General features: G+C 35.3%; 1 protein-coding gene and 1 pseudogene across 1 annotated transcript; both read right to left on the bottom strand.

Annotated features, from left to right (window-relative positions):
* Positions 1 to 11,825: 11,825 nt before the first annotated feature.
* LOC120136720 (protein FANTASTIC FOUR 2-like) lies at positions 11,826 to 23,124 on the bottom strand. The gene is made up of 2 exons (XM_039152679.1): positions 23,120 to 23,124; positions 11,826 to 12,839 (listed from the first exon to the last, which is right to left on the bottom strand). The coding sequence occupies exon 2, from the start codon at positions 12,790 to 12,792 to the stop codon at positions 11,884 to 11,886; it is 909 nt and encodes a 302-aa protein (XP_039008610.1). The 5' UTR covers positions 12,793 to 12,839; positions 23,120 to 23,124; the 3' UTR covers positions 11,826 to 11,883.
* Positions 21,084 to 23,015, bottom strand: LOC120136871 (annotated as a pseudogene).
* Positions 23,125 to 25,019: the final 1,895 nt, after the last annotated feature.

Here is a 25,019-nt window from a genome sequence, read left to right as displayed (position 1 = left end):
GGCTTTGTCGACTTAGATGCCATGGCATGAAAATTTGTGTCCCAACACTATTCCTTCAGTTACCAAAAATGGTATTTTTCCCAATTCAGTACTAGGTTAGCTTCTTCACAACGTTTCAACACCTTGGATAAATTGCCGAGGCATCGGTCAAAGTCATCACCCAAAACGGAGAAGTCGCCCATAAATATTTCCATGCACTCTTCCACCATTTCTGAAAAGATTGCCATCATGCATCGTTGGAAAGTAGCTGGAGCGTTACACAGTCCAAATGGCATTCGCCTAAATTCATAGGTACCATACGGGCATGTGAACGTTGTTTTCTCTTGGTCTTCGGGTGCTATGGCAATTTGATTATACCCCGAGTATCCATCGAGGAAGCAATAAAATGTATTTCTTGCTAATCTATCCAACATTTGATCGATGAAAGGGAGAGGAAAATGATCCTTCTTTGTGGCTTTATTGAGCTTCCTATAATCCATGCATATGTACCAGCCCGTGACTGTTCTCATGGTGAGTAACTCATCATGCTCGCTTTTAACCACGGTTACACCACCTTTCTTTGGTACATGTTGGACTGGGCTAACCCATTAACTATCGGATATAGGATAAATCACTTCCGCATCCAGCCATTTTATTATTTTCTTCATGACAATCTTCTTCATGATCGGGTTGAGCCGTCTTTGGGGTTCCACCGAGGTGCTATGGCTATCTTCAAGATTGATTTTGTGCATGCATATGGTTGGACTGATTCCTTTCAAGTCTTCCATCATCCATCCTATAGCTTTTCTGTGCTGTGACAAAACATGCAACAAACTCTTCTCCTGTTCGGAGGTTAGGTTGGCAGAGATTATCACTGGTAAAGTTTCATCAACTCCTAGATAAGCATATTTCAAATGTGATGGTAAAGTCTTAAGCTCCAATTTCGGTGCATGTTATGAAGATGACTCTTGAGATTTAACTTCATAATAATCTAAAGGTTCGAATTTCATACCTGACCTATGAAGAAATCTCAATTGGTCATTTGTCTTTCCTCCGTGTTTTGCATTGTCGTCACTTTTAGGGTGTTCATTGTGCATACTTTTGTTGTCATGGCCATGATTGTCAGAACCTTCTTCTGAAAATAGTTCGTCTGGGCCAAAGTTTTCTCCTTCATGTATCTCGGTTGTAGGTTCATGGTACAAAGTATTGTACTCATTGATCCTTAGGGATTCACCTCGTCTAAGGATTGCCTTTTCTTCAATCTTACTAATGCATTGACATTCCTCTAGATCATCTGCGAATTTCATAGAGTTGAAAACATTGATCGTGATGCTTTGCTCACCAACTCTAATGGTGAATTCTCCTTTTTCACAATCTATTAAAATTCTCCCAGTGACTAAGAATGGTCATCCCAAAATGATTGGTGCATTTTTATCGGCTTCGCAATCTAGAATGAGAAAATCCACTGGAAATATGAATTTATCCACCTTTACTGCAACATCTTCAATTCTTCCCTCGGGTCGCACATAAGACTGATCAGCCAACTGTAGAATGACTGAGGTGTGATGGGCATGATACCCATCTAATTTCATGAATATTGATTTTGGTATCAAGTTTACACTTGATCCCAAGTCAATAAGAGCTCGTCTGATGAAGTCATTACCAATGGGATCCTGATCTTATTTGGTCAACATGTCTTCTGTGCATACAACCTTTTGTCTCTTATCTTTTCAACGGTTCTTGAATCGCATCAATCCGATATCGGGAACTCAAGATATGACCATTTTACTAAAGATGGTGCATGCAGGAAATCCTATACGGGATTAATACGTTATTTTGTAAATATTACGAATTTTCAATATTTATATTGATTATTTGTAATATAATTTAATATAGGATGATTAATTATCTTTTAGGATCAGATTTATTATTTTATTAGGAATTAAGGTTGGGTTAAAACAATATTTTTAGTTATTATTATTTTATTAGGAATTAGAGTTAAAACATGTTTAGTTTATTATTATTTTATTCTTTAGTTATTTAGGACCTTTAGAATTCATCCCCTATATAAAGGAGGCTTCATTCAACTTTGTAATTCAAGATTTCTTTGATTAATAATACAACGAGAGTTCGTTTTTGCAAGTGCTGATTGCCTTGTACCTTCGAAGCTTCTTCTCCTTGAGTTCTTTCAAGTTCTTGTGAGGGAAATTAATCTTCACACTCCAATTTTCCTTTTCATCGCGACTATGAGGGTTGGTTAGAGCCATATTATCGTGTTTGCCTTTTCATTGCGACTAGGAAGGCTCGATAGGACATTATCCATCGATTTTCCACATATCCATCCACGTCATCAATCATCTTTATCATTCACCTTCATAAGGGAGATCTTTTGATTTCTTGGTTATCTTATTTTATTTGCAATTCATTTATCTTTTGTTTATCTTGTTTTAATCTTATTTTTATCTTGTTTCCAGCACCAAAAAGAAACCCTATCTATTACCACCACCTTCCCGATTCATCCCTTATTGTTCTTCATCGAGTCTAGATCTTTTCTAGGTTTGATTCTTCAACAAGAGCAACGTTCATCAATCCGCCACCGCTTCCCTATCAAACATAATATTACAAAGCTACCAGGGTCTTTTTGCTTTGGTGGGAGCTTGCTCACTGCTGAGCAGATTTCTGTTGTCGTGGCGACACGTTCTACCTTCCTTTTCTTTGTAACAATTTCTTTCAAATACTTGGCATAGGAAGCCATTTAGTCGATGGCTTCGAGTAGGGGCACATTGATACACAACTAGTCCAGAACATCAACGAATTTCTTAAATTGGATGTCGTTATCATGTTTATTCAACCGTTAAGGGAACGGTGATGGAGATCTCGCATCGACTACTGATGGTGCAGGGTAATCGCTGGCCTTGACCATGAATTTCTTGTTATATGGTTGATGCTTTTCTGAGCCTTCACTTCTTTCCTTCTCTTCATGTGCTTTCTCTTGTTCAGCATTCTCAGATTCCTCATCCGTTTGTGTTACGCCTTGGAGAGAATTGTTCAGCTGTTCTCCCCCAAACTTGTCATCTTGATCAACTTGTTTTCCACTCCTTAGCATAAGTACATTGCATTGCTCCTTTCCATGATGCTTAGTGACTTCAGTATCACTAGGGAGATTTTCGTGTGGGCGAGAATGTAATGCTGTGGCAATCTATCCCACTTGATTCTCCAATGCTCTGAGAGATGAACTATGGCTTTGAAAAAGTGTTGCCTAGCTTTGTAACAAATTTCCTTTATTTTTTATTATTGCAGAATGTTCTTGCATCAAGGTCTTTATAGATGCCATGAAATCTTTTGTCAAGGCCATGAATTCCTGCAATGATAATTCCAAGGAGTTAGTATTGGAATGAGTGTTAGAGGAATAAGCTATACCTTTATTGTTCTGCCAGCTGATTCTGAATATGTTGATGGTCCGAATTATTTTGTTGTGGCCTGTAATTTTTGGCTTGATTGTTGTTGTTCCCTTGATTATTCCACGAAAAATTTGGGTGATTTCTCTAACTAGGGTTGTATGTGTTCGAATAGGGATTATTATTGTTTTGATTGTAGTTGCTCACAAAATTAGTTGACTCATGTTTTTCAGGACATTCACTCTCATGATGGTTGCCGTGACAGAATAGGCATACATTATTGGTCGCCTTGACTTCTCTTACCTCATTAGGATGTTGCAAATTTTTTAACATATTGGTTATGGCAGAAAGTTGGGTTGCTACCGAATCTTTTCTTTCTAATTCATATGCTCCAGAGGTTTTTCTGTCGGTTCCCAATCTTGCACTTGGAAATTGATAGTCATTATTTGTTATCCTGTCGAGGATGTCAAAAGCTTCCTCGGGTGATTTGTATAGTAGATGCCATTTGCTGAGGCATCCAGCATCATTTGAATTGGTGCATTGACTCCATTGTAAAACATCACCACTTGCGTCCAATCATGAAATCCATGATTAACACATTTGTGAAGTAAACTTTTATATCTATCCCAACATTCGTACATTGATTCATCATTGCCTTGGTGAAAACTTGCAATGTCATTCTGAAGCTGTGTATTCATATTGGGTGGATTATATCGGAGTAAGAAACTCTTGCATAAATCTGCCCATGACTCCATTGATCCGGAAGGAACTCTGCTGAGCCAAGCTCTTGCTCTATCACGTAAGGAGTAAGGAAAAAGCTTTAGTTTGAGCACAACTTCATGTACTCCTTGTTGTCTAAATGAATCACATACTTCAAGAAAAGCACGCACATGTTGTCTAGCATCTTTATTGGGTGTACCACCAAATTGACCGATAGAGTTTAGCATATTAAACATCACTGGTTTGAGTTCAAAATGAGTGGCTTGTATCTCAGGTGCCATTATGCCAGGATTGAGGTCATCGAGAATTGGGTTCAAGTGATCTCGTATCGCTCTTGGTCTTGCAACTTGATCTCCTAAATCTACCATGTCATTTCAATTGTTCTCTGGTTCTTTGGGCATGCAACATTTGTCTGAATGATTGCTCAACTTCGGGGTCGAATGGTTTCAAAGGCTTACCAGCAGATCTCAAGTTCATCCAATAATAAAAACCTATAAAAGAAAATAATAAACTACGTTAGACTAAATAATTATAAAGTGACACAAAGAACTTGTTATTGCTAGAAATTTCATCAGTTGCCAATCCCCAGCAACGGCGCCAAAAACTTGATCGCTTGTGAATGTATATGTTAAGGCAAGCTAATATGTACAAGTATACACAATCGATGCAAATAATATAGTAGTGAGTGAGTATCGTCTTCACAGGGATTGGATTAGAAATATCTTTTCACCATAACTAGAACTAATGCCACAAATTAATCCTACTAAGCATTAAAGATAAGAACTAATATTAAGGAGCTAAGAAAAATGATTCAATGATTGCAGACAAGTGTGGTTGAGATAAAGAAAATATGCAAACAGATAAAGCAAAACAAAACAAGAATTGGATTAAATATAATGCAAACAACCTCACATATTCAGACGTGTCACAGAGCACTGATGCTAAACTATTGTCTCGGCAACAATTATTTTAAGCTCATAATGAATTATTATGACTCACTAAACTGACCGACAGGATTACTAGGTATTCTTAGACGGTTGCTATGGCAATACCTCTCGGCGTTAACTATAGATGTTGTCTTAACCTACTCTAGCCTTTATTACTTTTAGTCGTTTGAAACTCACTCTTTATCTCTAAGATAGATAAGTTAGAACTTCACCATCCCGAATTCATTCCTTTGCTCACGTTGATCTCTCTTAATTCTATCGAATTCAAGAATCACTTTCTAGACAAAAGGCTGTCTCTCGATGCTTTTACAATGCCCAAACATGTTTTACCGAAACCCCAGGCAATCTCTCGATGCTCTTACAGTGTTAAGGAAAAATATTTAAACTATGAGCAAAACAGTCATAAACAAACATAATTCATCATTCATAAACATAAAAATATTGTTCAGGCAAACAAAGTTTAACACCAAGTAAAGCATTCATGGTATTATCAAAGATCATCCAAGATTAAACCATTTAATATAACCCTAAATAGAATTAGAGTTTAGGAACAAAGGAAGAACAACTCCCAAAATCGAGGCTCTATTGCGATAATCCTGATCAGCACCATGCCTGCCTTGGTGATCACCCTCTCTCGAGGCCTGATCACCGCTCTGCTATTGTCTGGCTATGGAGGACACCAAGAAAGACTGGGGGGTAGACGGAGGGAAAGCACTGCAACTGCTTGCTCATGCCTAAGGTAAAGCTCTTCTTTCTTCTTCCTTGCCTCCTTCTTTTTGTGGCTACGGCTGGTAATTATAAGGAGAATCTCCTAGGGCTTTGCATGCTTTTGGAGTTTCCTTAATTAGCCGTTATTAATTTCCCAAACTTAAAAAGAAAAGACGGCTGGCGGCTTTCAGAATAATCAAGGCTTGCTTGCACGTGAAGTAGGTCATCCAGTTGGCATGTGACATAGGCGGTTTCGCCATATGTGCTTTAGACTTCTTCAGATAAATCTTACCTCGGCGAGATAAATCTTCTCCTCACGTTCTCATATGTTCCATTGGCCTTTGCAACTTTTCATTGTCATGACTGAAATGTTCTTCCTCTGTAGAGTTCCTGCACAAACACTACTCAAACAACCCCTTCTCCTCAGCAGCATCAGTTAAGCCAGATAAATCTTGCCTAGGAAAAAGTTATCCACCACAAGCAAATATAACCTATATGCAATTAAAATGCAATGCATACTTTGTTTAGACGAGCAATAACTTAAGTGAAAAAACTATAAATTAAGTCTTTTTACGGAGTTATAAATCAGCAAGTTGCAATGTGACGGAAGTCGGTCTTGCTTCGCCACTTCTAAATTTCCTAAAAATCAACAATGGCATTAGATTTATGCTAGCACCCAAATCGCATAAAGCTTTCGCTATAAATTTATCAACAATATTGCAAGGAATAGTGAAACTCCCTGGATCTTTAAGCTTTGGTTGCAATTGACTTGTAGCTGTAGCACTACACTATTCATTAAGAGCCACAATATCAAATTCTCCAAGTCTTCTCTTCTTGGAAAGGACTTCCCTCATGAATTTGATATATGTTTGGGTTTTTATGGCATTAACTGCAGGTGTCTCTAAATTAACTTCTTTGGTTTTATCTTTTCCATGCATAGTAGCCCATTCATCATTCTTCTTGGGCTCTACTGCAGGATTCTCAATATGAATTCCACTTCGTGTAGTAAAGACCTTGCAATGCTCTTTTTCTTGCTACTTGGGATTTTTAGTACCAGTAGGCATTGTTCTTTGCAATTGATTGTTCTTATAGCATTCACCATTTTTCCCACTTGATTCTCTAAAGCCCTTAATGATGTTGATTAACTTGCCATATACTGTTTCATTAAGGTTTCGAGATATGATAGAGTTGAAGTTTGTGTTGAAGATTGTCCATGATAAGTTTGCCTTTCTTGCGGCCGTGTAACCTGATGATGTCCTTGATGCTTTGGCATCGTCTGCTATTGATTGTAATGTTGCGGATATTTATAATGTTGTTATTATGGATTTACAACATTTTGGCTCCTCCATGACAAATTGGGATGGTTCCAAAAGTTGGCATTGTAGATATTTTCAAAATCATTGTCATTTCTATTGTAATTTCTTACATAGAAAATTGACTGTAGATTTTAAAAGCACTCTTCAAAATTATGACTATCTCCACAATAAACATAAGAAATTATAAATGTAGTCTTTTCCTCGTACATTCCCCCTGGGTTTTGTAATTTCTTCACTATATATGTCAATGTTGAAATTTGGAATGCCACTGAGTTAATTGTTTCAATGTCCCCGCTATAGTATTGCGTCTACTGAATGTGTTTCTTGTATTCAAGTACTGGCAATCATTAGTTGATATCCTTTCCAGTATATCGTAAGCTTCAATATATGTTTTATCCAGTAGAGCTTCTTTTGTTGAAGCTTATACTACCATACAAGCGTGTATATTCAATCGATTGTAGAACATCTCCATTTGTGTCCAATACGAAAATTCATGCATTGGGCGTATACACAACAAATCTTTGAATCTCTCTCATGCCTCATACTACTCTCATCTTCAAGTTACTTGAAGGATGTCAAGTCATTCCGCAGTTTTGCTTTCATATTTGGTGGGTTAAAGTGCAACAAGAACTTTTGTGCCTGCTCATTCGAAGATGCTATGGAACCAAGCGACAACAACATCAACCAATCTCTAGCCTTGTCTCACAGTGGACAAGGGAACAACTTCATCTTTGTTGCTTCCTCATGAACACCTTGCTTAACAAAAAAAATCATAGACCTCCATATATACTCATAAATTTGCTCGAGGATCTTCAGTAAAGGACCCTTAATATTGTCCCATAGATTGTAGTATTTGAAAAATGATCGCTTCAATACGAAATTTGCAGCATGAATTATTGGTCGCATTATGCTAGGATGTAAATCATCAAGTGTTTGCACTATATTGTCTCGAATAGGTTAGTTGCGATCATCCATATTGTAAAATTGTTGTCCAATCCCATTGCCAACAGGCAATTCAACATTATCACCGTTATGTAACGGAGGCAAAACATTATTCTCTTATCTAGCCATAAATGCTTGATTTCTTGCAACTTCTCTACGTCGTCTTCTAAAGGTTCTTTCTATCTCCGGATCGAATGGATCTAAATCATCATCACTTCGGGGCATAAACCATTAGAACTAAAAATGTGGTACCTATAAAAAGAAATAAACAAATAAGCAAACTAACAGACTCTAAAGTAAAATTGATGCTCCCCGGTAACGGTGCCAAAAACTAGGTATTGTGTAAATGTTACAGTAAAGTGCTAGCATACACTATCAAACAAATAATAAAGTGGTAGAAAAATAATGCTACGGATGTCGAACCCAAAGAGAGCAAATTATTTACAGTAGAGTTTAAGTATAAAGGAAGAGTTGAAGTGATGAGTGACAAATAAAAGTAAATGTAGACTTATTAGTTTTAAAGAGCATGAAAATGATACAACAACCAAGGGAGCATCATAAACCAATGGACTTTAGATGTTATTATATTTGGGCTACTAACATAATAGTAATGTTGAACTACTATGATCACGAGTTATGCTAAGATTAATTCAGAGTATTAAAACTTTTAATTCTTATTAAAAATCTTATATGTGTGTAATCAAGCATAATCATTGGTATCCTTATCTCTATATGGATTTGTTACTCTCGTAAGCCCCTATTTTATACAAACACTATCATGCATCCTTAATTAATTTCATCTCTAAAATTAATCAACAAACACATGAATAAAATGATATTATCTCTAATTAGCATATATTAAAAAATACAGCATCATAAACATAATTTAAATCACTAAAAACTATCACATAAGCATTAATCAAACGCTTTATGTTCGATACCCAAAAGAAAAGTATTTAACATTCAACAACCATAATATCGTTTGTTTCTTTCTCAAGTTCAAAATAATAAGCTAATGTTGAACCCCGATCAGTCAGGCTACTCCTTTGCTGCTGCTGCACTCCCCGGCGGATGGATTAAACTGACATCGTATCTTAAATCGATGGAGAAATATATATAAGATGAAGAAAATTGGATGATGAAATGGTGAGATTATCGATCCTATTTATAGGTTGGGAGGTTGGATTCTTGACCAATGGTCTTTCGCCATATTTCAGGAGATTTCTAGAGCCTTTGACAGTTGTCCTTATCCAGTTGTCCCTTCTAGAAGGTTCTCTAATCTTCTCGGAGAGTTACCAAATGCTACATAATAGTTCATCATTCCAACACAACATACCTACAACATCAAGTAATACCGCCAACGTCAGTGTACCAATCCCAACATAAAATATAAAATTTCATCAATCATTAACTAACTCAGTCCTATTATGAAAATTATGCATAATAAGTAAAAATGATTCTAAAATGTTCCTAAAAATGCTCAAGTTCAAGTTTATCTTAGGTAAAAAGATTTCTAAAGGATAACTCTTTTGGAGAGTTATTAGCGTGTGACCCCAAACTACACCATAATGCATACTTGTTTATTGTTGATGAGCATTTAAGCTTCGCAACTTGAGTGTCTTCTGAATGAGTGTTAGAAATTTATGACCCAAGCCTCGTCCTTAGTATTGTATTGTGTCTAGATGGATGTTTGAGCCGTGGCCAGAGCCTTATCCTTGTTATTATGTGGTGTTTAAGATTGTGATATATATATGCATTGGGTATATGGCTAGATAACATTGATGGTATTGATAGTATTGCTTCTCTAACTATAGTTGTTGGCATTCTTATGTTAGTAATATATGTAATATAGAATAGGTTTTATGATGTGTTGATCTTGTTAGCTCAACGTTTAGAATGTGTTTTCATTCTTAGGATGCAGGTTATGTAGAGTGCGATGAGAAACGATATCATTGGAGGAATATTAACGGAGTAGCATAGTATAGTTACGATGACATTATGGGCATGTGGAGGTTATAATTTGAAAATGAGTCAACTTGTAAATCTTTTATTTATGTATTTATGTATTTAATTTTTAAGTTTTTAAATTGGGGCCTACTTTTGTATATTGTTATGGTTTCATGCATTATGTAAATATTTTAAAAGTGAGTATGATTTCGAAAAAATGACTAGTTACTTCAGTGATTTCTTGTGACACTTGAATCCGTGGGATTTGGGTGCTATATTTTGTAGTATTAGAGTTAGAGTTTAGCCGATTCTAGGTTAACTTGGTCGAGTCTTACATGACCAGAGGATGAAATATGTACCTACAAACAGTGACTTTGATGTCATTCGTTCATTGCCAACTAGTAAGTTCATATGATAACTTTAAGTAATAAGTGTGTAGAAAAAGGGTTCGAGTAATGAATATGTCATGTTGAGTGATAGTGTGAGAATATAGAGAAAAACGTGTACCCTAGTGATAAGGTTAAGTGAAGAGGTTGTGAGTCATTCTTTAGTCATGTTTTAAATTAAAGTGTGTTCAACGGGAGCATGGTGAAACTTTTGAGCTTACATCGTCAACTCATAAGATCGAGTCTAGTGTTAGAGGATCTTCGTATATCTTAAGTCTTTGGATGTGTTTCCCTAGAGTGTGCCAGTATTAGCAATAAGTAAGGAATTCAATGTTGTGAATGAAATTCAAAAATGAAAGGATGCTTATAGTAAAGGTCCTTTAGAGGATTCAATGAGTCATAAAAATTATGCAGCTTTAGTGTCTACATCAGTGGTTTCGTTTAGGAAATTTCGAGGATGAAATTTTCTTTTAGGAGGGGAGAGTTGTAATGACCTAAATTTGGAAGTCAACATTTGAGTGTGGACCCAAGAATTTATTCAATAGATTAATTCTAGCATAGAGGTCCATTAGTTCAAATTTGAGTTCACTCAAATGAGAAATTAACCTTATTAGAGATTAATAAAGGATTTTTAAGGTTTGGATGAAAGAAGAGGGACCTAAAGTGTAATTTTTCCGTTGAAGAAAAATATAGCTGATTTAGGGGGGTTTCAAGCTAATTTTCACGTGGCTTTTATTGTGTTGAACAGAGCACTTTTCTTCTCTATCTTCCAGAACGTTTTCTTCTTTAAACCATATTCTTGTTTCTTCTCATCTCTTCTCCCTTAACAAGAAAAGAGACAAAGGTTTTAACTTTCATCATCTTCCTACTCTAATATGTGATTTGAAGGTATGGTCTATGGTCTTGGACCATAGCTTCATGAGGAGTTCACCATCTTCTTCAATGGTGTTCTATTGAAAACATATTTATGTTCTCAATTTTTATAAGTTCGCTCCTTTATAAAAAAAAATTATAAGTTTATTCTCTAATATAAAATTATGTGTTGGTCCCTATCTACAGGTGCATGTGCGTTGCCAATAGTTAAAAATTTTATAAAATAACATGTATTATCTTATAACCAATTCAGAATATTAAAAAATATATAGTTATACACATCATTTGGATTAATTTAACGTTATTAATATAACTTTTCGAGTTTCTCGTAGGAATATAAATATTGACGTGGCTATGTTCAATTAATTCATTTTGTTTTGTAAGCCTTGATTAAAGGAAGCACTAATCGATTATGCAAAGTAGATAAATTCATACGAAATTAGAAAATAAATTAAAATTTGGAAACTGCAGCATGAGAGAAAAGGGAGGAAGGAACGTGACATGTTCTGGTTCCATAACGATAATAACTATATGTAAGCATATTTTAAGTAATACGTGCTACGTAATCTCTAACTTTATAATATATATAACTAAAAATTAGAAAATTAATAATAATAAAGGTAATAGAATAATAGTAATTCTCTCTAGTAGGGTTGAGAGAAATCTTCTAACTTGTAACTTTTAAGTAATCTCCCCTCCAACAATAGCGGCCAATTAAACAGCCTTTTGTGCCTACGCCCACTTGCTTCACTTCAGTTTCGGATTTCGATCCCAACACACCCACTATTTCCTTCCATATCGTTACTTTGTTCGTAAGAATTTTTTCATCTTTAACTTCTCCTTCTACTACTTTACCATTTTCGTCGCCTTCATCATCGTCTTTGTAATGCTTCTGTACAACATCCTCCCAGTTTTCCTCCTCCTCGTCATCTTTGGAGACATCGTCGTCCTTGAAGAGGGAAAGCCTGAGCCTGCCTTCGCTTCGTTCCATGTGGAAGTAGCTATTGCAAGGAGAGGTAGTCTCGGCTTGAAGAACTAAACGGCCGCCTTCTCTATATGACTTGACTTCGACTCCGTTGAAGCCGCTAATGGATGTCAAAGGAGGCGGAAAGCTGTTGACATGGCTCGGTTTCTTCCTCGTCGAACATTCCCTCGGTTTCGAAAGCAGGGAAATGTCGGTGACGCTCTCACTAACTTCACTTCCGGTTTCACTGCCTAAGCTTTCGGTGCACATTTCGAGACTTCTTTCACTCAGCATAGAAACCGAACGCTTTACGAGAGGGTGCTCGTAACCATTGTCATTTCGGGTAGAAATAGAATCATTGGCGTCGGCGAGCGACTGGAGGAAACTCCAGCCAACTGTGTCAACATCTTGACTGCCCTTCAGCTGGTGATCATCGAAGGTGATGGCGTCTTTAACGTCGGTATACGGCATCGGTTTCAGCACGGTCGGAGGAGCAATGGAGGATGCTGGGAAATTGGTTATCGGTGGAGCCAATTTCAGCCTCAGTAAACGTGATTCAATGTACCGTAGCTCCAGGCATGCTTGCAGCCCTTGACAGACACTTGACGACATATCTTTTATCCGCAACAAAAATTGTTTGGAGAAAAAAAACAGGGGAACTTCAAAGAAATAACCAAAACAAAATACCCTGTTTTCTCACTTTTTTGGAGTTCTGATGGGGGGAAGGGACAAAGTATTTTGTGTGTTTGATTAGGGAGAGAAAGAAAGGCGGTGGAACATGAATGAAAAGTGAAAGCATTGGGGATGATTTATAGGAGAGGGTGACCTCTTAAGTCCACTAAATCTTTTACAATCTTTTACCATTCCATAGAAAAAACAAAATAACATAATAATTATAATAGCATACATCATAGGCCAATGAACTATGCTAATTTATTGCTTTGGTCGTTGGACTATCAGAAATTATAAAATGATCATTAAAAGTTTCGAACAATTACAACATGACCATTGAATTTATCTAATTGTTAAAAATGGTCATTAAAATTTATCAAAATATTAAAAAAAAAGGGTCATTAAACTTATTGAACTTTTACACTTTATTATAAAGTCATAGTGACCATCTTGTATAGTTTGATAAATTTAATAATCATTTTGTAACTTTTAAAAGTTTGGTGGCCAAAATGATCGTTTGAGCATGGTGTAGTGACTCTCAGTGTAGTTTATCCTAAAATAAATGTATAAAAAAGAATAGTAAACTACTTATTCAGTATCCCACCTATTCTTGTATTTTTATTTTAGCTACCCAACTATTATTTTTTGCAAAATCATATCTAAAGTTACATGATGTTTTTATTTTAGTATGCACCGTTAGGTGTGATCATTTCTGTTAAGTCAAAGGGTAACATAAAGTTGAAACAAAGTGTAATTTTATTCAAAATAATTCGATACATCTTATATATTTAAAAATCCTATCAAATGGTGCAACATAATGTTGCAAAAATTATTTTAAATTAAAGTGAAGATCAAATTGATAGAATTTTTAAAATATTGAGGATTTATTGAATTATTTCGATTTATAATCAAGATAGAATGTATAAGTTTTTAGAACTAAATGTTATTATACCATCTCACATAACTATTTCCTTTAATTCAACGGTCAAGCCTAACGAAGGGGGTACCAAAATAGAAACAAAATATAATGTTATACATGATTTTGTTAAAAAATAGTACATGGATGACCAAATCAGAGATGCAAGAAGAGATAAGGTACCAAATAGGTAATTTACTCTAGAAAGAAAGTTGATCGAATAGTAGTAAAGGGGGACTTGTATTGAAACATGGCAAAGACATCTTTGTTGTTAGGAATGGTCTTTAGTTCAACTTGTTTCTTGTTTTAGGGTTAGAGGGTCCGTACAAAGCTAATAGTTAGAGACTTGCCACTCCAAACACAAACCCCTACAAATCCCTACACGAACACGAGAGATGTAGGTTCGGTTTTGCCATTAAAAGAAAACCAAGCAAAGCAAGCTTAGACAGAGAAAAGGGTTGGTTCTTCGTTTAGGGTTTATTTATGTCAATAATTTGCAGTTATAGTTAAATAAACCAAACTTAAGTGTACGTTCGAATGAAAGGACAACAAACCCTATTTGCTCTATAATTACAAGCAAATATAGTGAAATAAACCAAACTTAAATGCACGTTGATATTTATCCAAGTGCATGTTTATTATGTGACACGTCACAGGGTCCTTAAATTTTGGACCCCTCGAATATTATTCGATTTTGTTTATGTAAATAAGGGTGGATTAAAGGGAGGGGTGCGGGTAGTCACCTTCTAGAATTTTAAAATTATCATATATTTTAGTTTTTTTAATGTATTTTTATTGAAAATTTTACTTTTTCCTCTGAAATTTTATAAATTCTCCACCTTCTAAAAGTTTAGAGGTTTTACACCTGACATAAAATGTTGCATCAATCCCTATATGTCCAACCTTTGTGCCCTAACGACATCTTCGTTCAAAGAGAACAAAGTTTCAATTTAATTCTTAGGAAAGTGACAGATGAAGTAGCAAACAAATATTTTGACAGTATCTCGAATTATTTTCTATGATGAATTTTGGTAAAAAGACCTTGTAGATCTCTCATAATTGGAAATTAATTCTTATTATAAAATATTTTAGTGGGTTACTTTAAAAAAATAGGACAAGGTTTATCCATCTTTTGGGACGGGTTTGATTTATACCGATTAGGTTTCCCTCTCTCTTTTTATGTCGATTAACGGGATGATTTATGAGAATGACTTCATTTTTTTTAGTTCAAAACTCAGCAAATTTGTAAATAATTTTGGAAGGACTGGTCAAGTGATGTATTTGGTGTTAATATTAATAAAATTTCATGGATACTCTTTTTCTGCTTTCAGTGTTCCATTTAAATCTTTAAATTCTATACTTAAATACGAATCGAGTTTTTAACGAGACTCCATTTTTTCAAAAAATGTTAATAAAATTGTAACCCTAATTTAAAGTCTTTAAAACAAAGAGGTCACATAACTTTTTGTTTCAGCAAATGAAAAAAACATATAATTTACTATCCAACATTTAGATTCCACAATCTTAATTATTTTAATCTTAAATTTTAGTTCGACTTATGGAGGTGCAAGGGTCTCACCTTCTATCTTCATAAAATGATGAAAATAGTGTATCTGACAATATTATAAATTAGTGGCCACCCCTTATTGTTTAGATTGTATTTGATGATTTTTCTTAACAAAACAATAAAAATATTGTATTTGAGAAAGTTTAATTATGCTTTTTATGATTTATTAATAAAATATTAAATTAATTGTCAGAATATATTTTCGTTTTTAGGAATTTAATTTTGAGTTTTCACTCAAAAACCAAATAATATTAGAGATGATCATGCATAAACCCTAAACATTAAATCATGAACCCTAAATCTTAAAGTATAAATACGATGGATGACATTAAAATGAAAAAGGTTTTAGAGTCTAATTTTTACCACTTTTTATTACAACGCCACTTTGCTTTTTTCGGATCTACCTAAAAAAAATTGTAATAATAAATTAAATTTCTTAAATTTAAATACTAATTAAATTAAGTTTTATCCGTTAATTTTAATTTTAAGTACCGAATAGATTTTATATATAATATTTATATGTGATACGATTTGAATCCGAACACTCAAAATTGCAAGACCAACACAATCGGCCGGCAACAATTATGTTACTTTGAGTGATTAAGAATTATTTTCCATATTTGCTCTATTTATAAAGCTTTAACCCTACAGAGTTTGAAGGGAAATATATATCAGAATGGTTGATGGATATGGAGCTCATATGAGTGACTTTTCCACTAATTTTGTTTGTTGTTGCTTGTTACTAAGGTATCTTGCAAATACTCGAAACATGGAGATTCCAAGATAACTGTTATAGTAGTTTTTTCTTTATTTATTATTTTTTCACACAATTATTGGAGCAAAACCCTAATACCAAATCAGTGTGTATTTACAAAAATAATAAAGTGGAGATCTAGAAGTTATCCCTTCCAATTTTCAAGGGTTTTTATTTTTTTAATTGGATTTTTTATACTTCAAATATAGTAAAAAAATTATTTTGATCTTTTATGCCCTTGTGGGATGGGGCAGTCGGGGGAAGCAGCCGGTTTGGGAACTATTCCAGAAGCTAAACAGGAGAAGGACCGGGTGAAGACCAAAAGTCTGTAGGAGTTTCAGATTCCTTTAGAAGAAGCAGAGTGGATCGAACATTCGCTAGCTGGGATGATTAAGGACAACTTTGATTTAGAGTTTGTTCAAAGAGGTTTTTGAATAAGGGATTAATGCAAAGCTTGCTAAATGGGGAAATTCACAGAGCTTTTGTATCATAACTTTTTGTTCATCAAATGAACTGGAAGAATCTTGGGAGATAAAGAACGATGGCTGGGCTTTCTGGTTCAGATACCTTGCCCCCGTCAAAGATAAGTCGAGTCATGCTTCTGTATTTTTCTCTAGCCTTTTGGTAGGACTACCACTGCAACTATGGCACAAAAGCTTCTTCTCGGCTTTGGGGAATAGGTGGGGTACTTTCGTTGATTTGGATGAATCCACGAGGAAGCCGGAGGTCCTCTCATCGGCGAGAATGGTAGTCAGGGTTGTAAGCAAGTTTGACATCCCTAATTCAATAAGCATTAAATTGGGTCGAATGGGAGAAGTTTTAGGAATATTGGGTCCTCTAGCCTTATGATTTCCTTGAATGAGAGTGGAGAAGAATTAATCGGGCTCAACCCGGATATAATAAATGCATATCATACCTCATGCACGTAAATTTCAGAATCGTACCTCATGCTCGAACCTAGGTGTGAGTTTCCAATGCACGTAAATTTTGGTTCTCACCCCGACCCCTTGAGAGTCCGAGTTAGACTAGGGGTTATAAGTTCTAATACACGTAAATTTCGATTCTTACCCCGAAACTATCACTTTTAGATAGGCTAGTGTGTTGTCTAAGATGCATGAAAATTCCTCCGACCTCACCACTTGACATATCTCATGTTTGTTATGTACTTTTGCATGTTTATGACCCTGCACGTCATCATATTCATGTAATGAATGCATGTAGTATTGTATAGTTATCCTCATGGCATCAGTTTGTGAGCTCAACGTATGGAACGTGTTTTCATGTGCAGGTTAGTAAGGGATCGTTGAAGATCCTATCGCATTCGTACATTCCAGACTACAAGATTTGCAGAGTATGTCTTGTATATTTACAGAGGGCATGTATAATATATGGACCTTATATAATCGTGTCATAACTCTATTTTGATTTTAAATCATATGGTTGTGATATATGTATTTTGGAGGACTCCTATATTTTGTAAACGTTTAATTGATTTCCACAGCAATTTATGATGAATTATTTTGATGATTATAAATTCTTTTAAAAAAAATTGGGTTGACCATTTCGGTGGTTCTATGTGGCATCGTAATCTATAGACCTTCAGGTTTGACTGGATTAAGGTGTTACATAGATGAACCTCATAACTCCATACTCCTACTTAGACAGTGCCCTAGTAAAAATCAGATTGAGCAGTAAACAGTCCAACAATATCAGAGAATCGGAAGTCATATACATTATATATCATAAAGCAAAAATCAGAGATCAGAGATCGAATTTAATTTAAAACTCAGAGTTACTCTCCAATTGTACGCCAAATGTAATTTCCCATAATAGGTATCCATAAGGACTTACCCTACCCCTAGGATCTAAGAGTCTGGTATGAATGATCAGAACATAAAGAAATTAGCAGCTAGCTAAACCTCAGAACTCTAGACTACTACCCAGACAGTGCCATAATAAAACAGTATCAAATATTATCGGTAAAATCAGGAGATCATGAATCAGATATTTTATAGTAATCAGGTATCCAGAGTACAACTATCAGACAAATTAGGAATTTCATATAAGTGAAAATAGAACTCAGGAAAATTAGTAAACATAATCATGCTTTCAAAATCAGTTAAAACAAGTATGTTCACATGGTAGTTCAGATATATATTTAAAACATATAAATATCACTTATTTTAACTATGTTCACATGGTAGTTCAGATATATATTTAAAACATATAAATATCACTTAAGGAACACACTAGAGGATCCAAATATTTTTTGGAGGCACTTGTAGTTATCAAGAATGGAAAACATGAAACTTATGTAAATTGATCGGATTTCAGGGACAATGTACCTATTAAAAGGGATTGATTACTAACGGAGCTAATCAAGCTTCTAGAGATTGATGCTGCAGGACCATGAAGGATTCGAGTGTATCGGGAAAGTATTCAGGAACCTTTACATCAGAATAATTTAAGATTCATATATAATCAGATTGATTCCATTATTCAGGCAATCAGGGGTATTTCAAACATTTGATTCTTAGAGAATTCTTAGTAATTTAACCTAATAAGGGTTGGGTGATGATTTGCAGTATTTAAGATTATATCGAATTATCATACTAGAGTTAAGTCGAACTAATCAAATTCCAACTCTGTAATACTTGTCAATCATTAGGGTCGAGATACTTCACAAATATTCACTCGTTGGTACTAATTGAACTAGTTGAATGGATCTACTTTATAATCAACATCGAACAGATCTTCATAAGACGAACAAGTATTCCGATTATGTTTAATTTATTTATGTATGGAAACAATATCCAGAATGACCGACGTATTTGGGTTGTGCTTCACCTTAAATGGCGATACAACACTTAAGTTTATCGGAGTTTCCAAAATCTACCAAAGACATTCACATATTTTAAGTCGTGAGGGTATCTAGTTCATTTTAGTACTTAGGGTTATTTTGGTTATTTTTAGGGCTCGAGGGTATTTCATTCATTTAGGGTCTAAAGGTAATTCAATTATTTTAAAACTTGAGGTTATTTTGGCTATTTCTATGAACAAGGGTATTCCAGTCTTTTTTTAATCCCACGTTTTGAATTTTAATGAGAAATATCATAATCTAAGAATTATGAAGTTAATTGCTTTATAAAATAACATTTGAAATTGTATTACTTGATAATTGCCTTCTAGTCCCTTATACGAGTTATCCGAGCCCTTTTCCAAACAGATCAAGAACTTAAACAAATTATTCAAGGCTTATATTAGGTCCAGTATAAATTTCCATGTTAAGTCAAGCTTATTTGAATTTCAAGGGTATTTTGGTAATTTTTCATCTGAGCATTTTCGACAGTAAAACTTTCAAAGGTGATATTCAGAATTTATGGATCCTGAGACTAATTCTTTTGCCAATTAATCATTAACCTTGAATTTATTTCTAATTGGCCTTCAAATTTTCTTGTATAATTCAATCGAGTATTGCTCAGTTTACTGCCTTTATATGTATCTAGTTCGATTCCAAGAATAATTAAATACACTAAAATGACCCAACAATTTCATTCATGCATTAACCAAATAAAAATGAGTTCTGAAAAACATACAAGTCGACCAATTAAACTTCATTCGATTTCCCTCACACCTGATTTCGATAACCCATAATAACTCGGATACAATACAAAAGAAATTACGTCAGAAACGAAACTTAATCAGGAAAATGAATTAAATCAGAAGATAAAACGCTGAAAAACATGTTATTAGGTTTGAATTTGGCTAAAAAAACCTCATATTCAAACTCAAGAAGTCGAAACACATAATATATGACTCTTTCAGAAAAGTTGACTTTTTGATCAAAAACATCAGGTCAAAATCAACTCTAGTCGGGTTAACTAGCAAGTCAAAAGTCAACAGTTTGGTTCTGTCAGTTTTATCAAACCATCCGATTCAAGTAGACCCAGTTTAGACCAGTTCGGGCTAGTTCGGTCTGATCAAACTAGTTTTCTAGAATTCTCGCCTGAAAGACAAGGCCCACGCATGTTGGTGGAGCGTGACAGGTGCGTGCGACAAAGTCAATGGTTGTTTCGGTCGGACGATTTCTCTGGAAGTTCTACAACACCAATTCTACCCAAAAACAACTCAGATACAGAGCCCAAAACACAGAGAATAACCATGAATAATTAATCTGAGCTTACCTCGACTGCGATCGGAGGAAAACACGATGACATGGAGCACCAACGGTTGGGTTTTGATCGCGAGGCTTCAAGGAGTCCAGTGGTTGTGGTCGTATAGCTCACGATCGTCGGGATCACCAAAATAACGTAAAATCGAGGGGGTTTCTTGGGTTTCCCGGTGAAGCTTTCGAAGACTTCTCCACGGCGATTGACGCGGTTTCTTTATGTGTGGGATGATGTGTTCTGGTCGGAGTAAGGTGGCTCTTCTGATGATCTAGGCGGTGGAGACACGGTGATGAAAAGGGCTCAAAATCGAGGGAATATAACATAGGTGGTTTGGTTATCCAATGAACTTCAAATGACGATTTGGAATGTACAACGATGTTTCAAACGAAAGATTATAGGGGTTTTGGATGCAGGTGAATGGCAATCACTATGGTTGGGGCGATGCACTACACGGAGGCCGGGAGACGACAGCATTGGGCGACGACGGAAAAGGGTTTTCAATAATTAAGGATTTTCTTGTTTAATTTCAAAATGAATTTGGGGAGATTTGGAATCTAGGTTTTGTCCAGAACCAAAATAAGAGGTTGGTTTTAATAATTTAAAGCCAACAATTTGGAGGATTGGTGCAGAGGCAAAATCTACAGCTTGTGCTATGAAAGATATTCAAATAACTTGTACATATTGAAAACATCGTTTTCTTCTCTAATGCAATGGTGAGATTTAGATATTATTTGAGATTAAAGAACATTGATAAACATCTCCCACCAATATCGATGGAAGTGGAAGCAAAACAACAAAATCATTTCTTAGTTCTCATTTGAGACCCTAATGATGTTCTTCATCGAAGAACTCATCAAGAGAAGTGGACGACAAGCCAAGGATTTCATCTTCCTCTGCGATGGGGGATGAAAAATCCAAGTAAATCCTCTCAACACTTGCTCATACGATGCAGATAGATCTTGGGAAGTCATTTGATGGTACTCCACCAGCTGGTGAGGGCACTGGTTTTCCCTCACAAGATTAGCATTCTCATTCGCTAGCCTCGATTTCTCTGCAAGCAGTGCTTCCAGCTGAAGCCTCAGAAGATCATCTTCCTCGGGTCGGATCCCCTTGCTGAACCCATCTCGAAGCCTCCTATTCTCTTCCTCCAACGACCCGCAATGCTCTAGCATGAAACACAACTCGTTCTTTATGGACTTCAACTCTCTGGCGAGTGAAGCTGCCTTGGCTTCCATGGAAATCGCAACCTGTAAGATGGAAACAACAAAGGGTTAAAAATTTGAGAGTTTGGTGGAAAAACAAGTTAAAAAGAAGAGGGAGGAACAAGTTTACATTTTTGGCTTTCATCATCGTCTCGTTATTTTTAGGGTGCGTTTAGTTCACAGAATGTAAGATTACCCGTAGAAATGTAAGATTACCAAGGAATAGGATTACTGTGAATGTTATATTTTGTGTTTGGTTGACTTAGCAGGAATATAAAATTACCGTGTTTGGTTAAAAGAATAAAAGATTATTGGAATGTATATTTGACAAAATTGTCATTTATATATTTGTATAATATTACAAGTTGAAAAATATTTATATATTTTCTTTAAAAAATTTAAATTCATAATATTTATATAATTTTTTTACAAAATTAAAAATATAAAAAAAGTTTAATGAAATGATAAAATTTTATTTTAACCCCTGAACTTCATATAAAATTTTAATTATATATTTTTTTTTGTAAATCTAAAATAATTTAAGGATAAATTTGTAATTTAACCTTCATATAATTTTTATTATTCATTGACAGAAGAATGATATTTTTGAAAAATAAAATAAAATTTTAAGGGCATTTTAGTCCAAAATGCCGGTAATCCAACAATACCTAAAGAAATGGAGGTAATGACATTCCCGGTAATATATCCCAAAAAATCCACTATTGGTAATCTTACATTACCGGGAATAAGATTCTCGGGGTAACCAAACGGGGGAATGTGAATTCCATTCCCATGGGAATCTCACATTCCCCCATCCAAACGCCCCCTTAGGGCTTTGTGAATCATTATCATCTGAGCTCTCACTGTGATCAAATTTCCTCTTCACTCCGAGCTTAATTCGAGTCCTTTTGGCTTCGGGTCTTCCTCTTTTGGCTCTGAATTCTTGAGGTTGCTATGAAATATATCGGTCAATGTTGGAGGTTTAGCTAGCTCACTAGCTCCCTTTAATAACACAACAAAAGCTTCAGCAAGTTTGCAAATTAGAGCTACAAAGCTAAGGCCAAATGCAATAGAGGATACAAAAATATATATTAACAACACGAAATTTATTAAAAATGGGAAAAAACAGATTTAAAACAGGCATAATCAAGTAATAAAAAAATCGAATTTGTGTTTTTTTTAAATTGCCTGAAGAGCATCGTCGAGGTTGTTAGAAACCTGAGAGAGGGTTTGTGAGATAGAATCAAAGCCTTTAAGCAAAAGCAATGAATCTTCTTTCAAACGCTTAGCTCTGTTGGATTCTCTTGAATTCTGCAACCAAAAAGAAAATTTAGAGATTTATTCATAGCAATGAGCTTCAGAAAGATGGAAAATCTAAAGAAACTTACGTTCCGGTCGGCGATGAGTCCATCGACGCGGTCACGGAGGGTGCTCCAGATACGCTTGTGAGAATCTGGGCTGAAGAGTGGAGATGAAGAAGAAAAAGAAGCTACTGAAGTTGTGGCAAATAAAATGATGTATTAAAAGAAATAGAAAGAAAATAAGAAGAACCCATTAAAGCTCAGAGCAGGGGGAATGGTAGAGAAGAAAATGGAACCGTGGTAAGAGGAGGAGGAGATGGAGCAGAAGCAGCCATGGCTTCGGGGATAAAAGCAAAACAAAGCAGAGGAAGATGGGAGAAAAAAACAAGTAAATAGGTAACGGCTACTTTTAACGGTGGGAATTTAAAAGATTGTGCGACAATTGGAGCTAACGTGGCAAAATGGCCCAAATAACGTGGTTGAGAATATTTAATTCCCAAAATAATGTGGTCCCCGGATTAATTCTCTATTTAAGGTGATTTCTACAGTATAAGGAGAAAGTTTCCAATAAATCTCGGCGTCTTCAGGCAAAAATGAAGCCTCCGAGACTATCTGACGTCTTCAGGCAAAAATGAAGACTTCGGTAACACACGGCGTCTTCAGTCCATGCAGAGGACTTCAAGAATACGCGGTGTCTTCACCTTTGAATCGTCTGCTGCATGGCTTGCTTGAGATTCAACGACAAGCAGGGGACCGGGTGTAATAATAATGGCGTCATTATTACACCAATAATTGAGCACCGGGAAGTGTTATAAAACAAGGGGGAGTTAGATTTTGGGTGAAAGGAGAGGGAGAAAAGTTAGTGAGACCGAGAGAAAGAGAGCATTTGGGAAGCTTGGTAATTTGGAGAGTTCGATCGAAGGAATAAAGAATTTGAGTGCTATGGTAAGTGATTTGATAAATTTAGTATAAATATTATTGTTTCTTTTTTAATTTTTATTTGAAATATAAATTAATTAGATTATTTATTTTGATTTTACATATTAAATTGTATTTGAGTGGCTTGGTAAGTTTAATTTAAATTTTCGTGTAATTTTTAGTATAATTTTTGTTTTTAATTTAAATTATAATTATTATACTATTTATTTTAATTTTACATATTAAGTTGTATTTGAGTAAAACTTGGTAAGTGTAGTTTAAATTATTACATTATTTTTTTATTGAGTAATATAAATTATTAGACTAATTTATTATTTTACAGATTAAATCGTATTTGAGTACCTTGGAAAGTTTAGTTTAAAATTTATTGTGTTATTTTTTGTTTTTATTGTAAAAATAAATTAATTAGTCTATTTATTTTGATTTTACAGATTAAACTATATTCGAGTGGTGTCAAGGTATAATGTGTGTGGCATGTGTGTGCATAAGGTGTCGTGTGTGTGATATGCGAGTATGCATGGAAGCAGTCATCTGAGGAAGCTGAGATGTGTGTAAATGCAATTACGAATCTGTTTTCAAGCTGTTAGGTTATTTTCAAGTTGGTTACAAATGAGCTATAAATACTAAGTGTAGCTGAGCTTAATAAACAAGTTCTTTAATTCTAGTTTATATTTTCTAGTTTTGCATCACTGCAATACCTAATATGGTATCATTCGCCGGTAGTTCATGAGGTTTCTTCCTCACTGTCTGCGCTTCAAGTGATCTATGGAGTTCGTTGCTGGTAAATCCTTCACAAATAAGAAGGTTAATATCATTCTTGATGAATCCAACTTCTTACTTTGGAAGCAACAGATCTTGTTAACTATTAGAAGTCATTTCTTAGAACGACTGATAATCGGAGTTACTTGTCCTCCTCCTGCCACGGTGGTCGATGAGCGTGGTGATTCAGTGCCAAATAAACTGCACGAGGAGTATGTGGCGCAAGACAGTGCACTCGCGTCTTGGTTACTATCCACGATCAGCCCTCACTTGTTGTCCCAATTTGTTGGAACGGAGACGGCAACGGCGGTCTGGAGCACAGTGTTGCAGTTTTTTGCCAATCAATCCACCACAACAGTCATTAGTCTCCACTACAAGCTTCAGTCTATCAAAAAAGGAACCGATAGTATACGTGTGTATCTAACACGTATCAAAGAAGTATGTGATGCGTTGGTCTCCTGTGACAGTCCAATTCCACAGGCTGAACATGTAGCAAGCATATTAAAAGGTATTTCTCGCGAGTATCAGCCGTACATTGCTTTCATAACCACCATGAAAGA

The sequence above is a fragment of the Hibiscus syriacus genome, unplaced genomic scaffold (genome assembly GCF_006381635.1).
Source record: "Hibiscus syriacus cultivar Baekdansim isolate YM2019G1 unplaced genomic scaffold, ASM638163v2 tig00110637_pilon, whole genome shotgun sequence".
Lineage (NCBI taxonomy): Eukaryota > Viridiplantae > Streptophyta > Magnoliopsida > Malvales > Malvaceae > Hibiscus > Hibiscus syriacus.
The sequence above is the reverse complement of the archived record's forward strand: the minus strand, read 5'-3'. Positions and strand labels throughout refer to the sequence as shown.

What these genes read in the sequence shown, in the direction of transcription:
- LOC120136720 (XM_039152679.1), bottom strand. Translation starts at nt 12,792, where the DNA reads ATGTCGTCAAGTGTCTGTCAAGGGCTGCAAGCATGCCTGGAGCTACGG.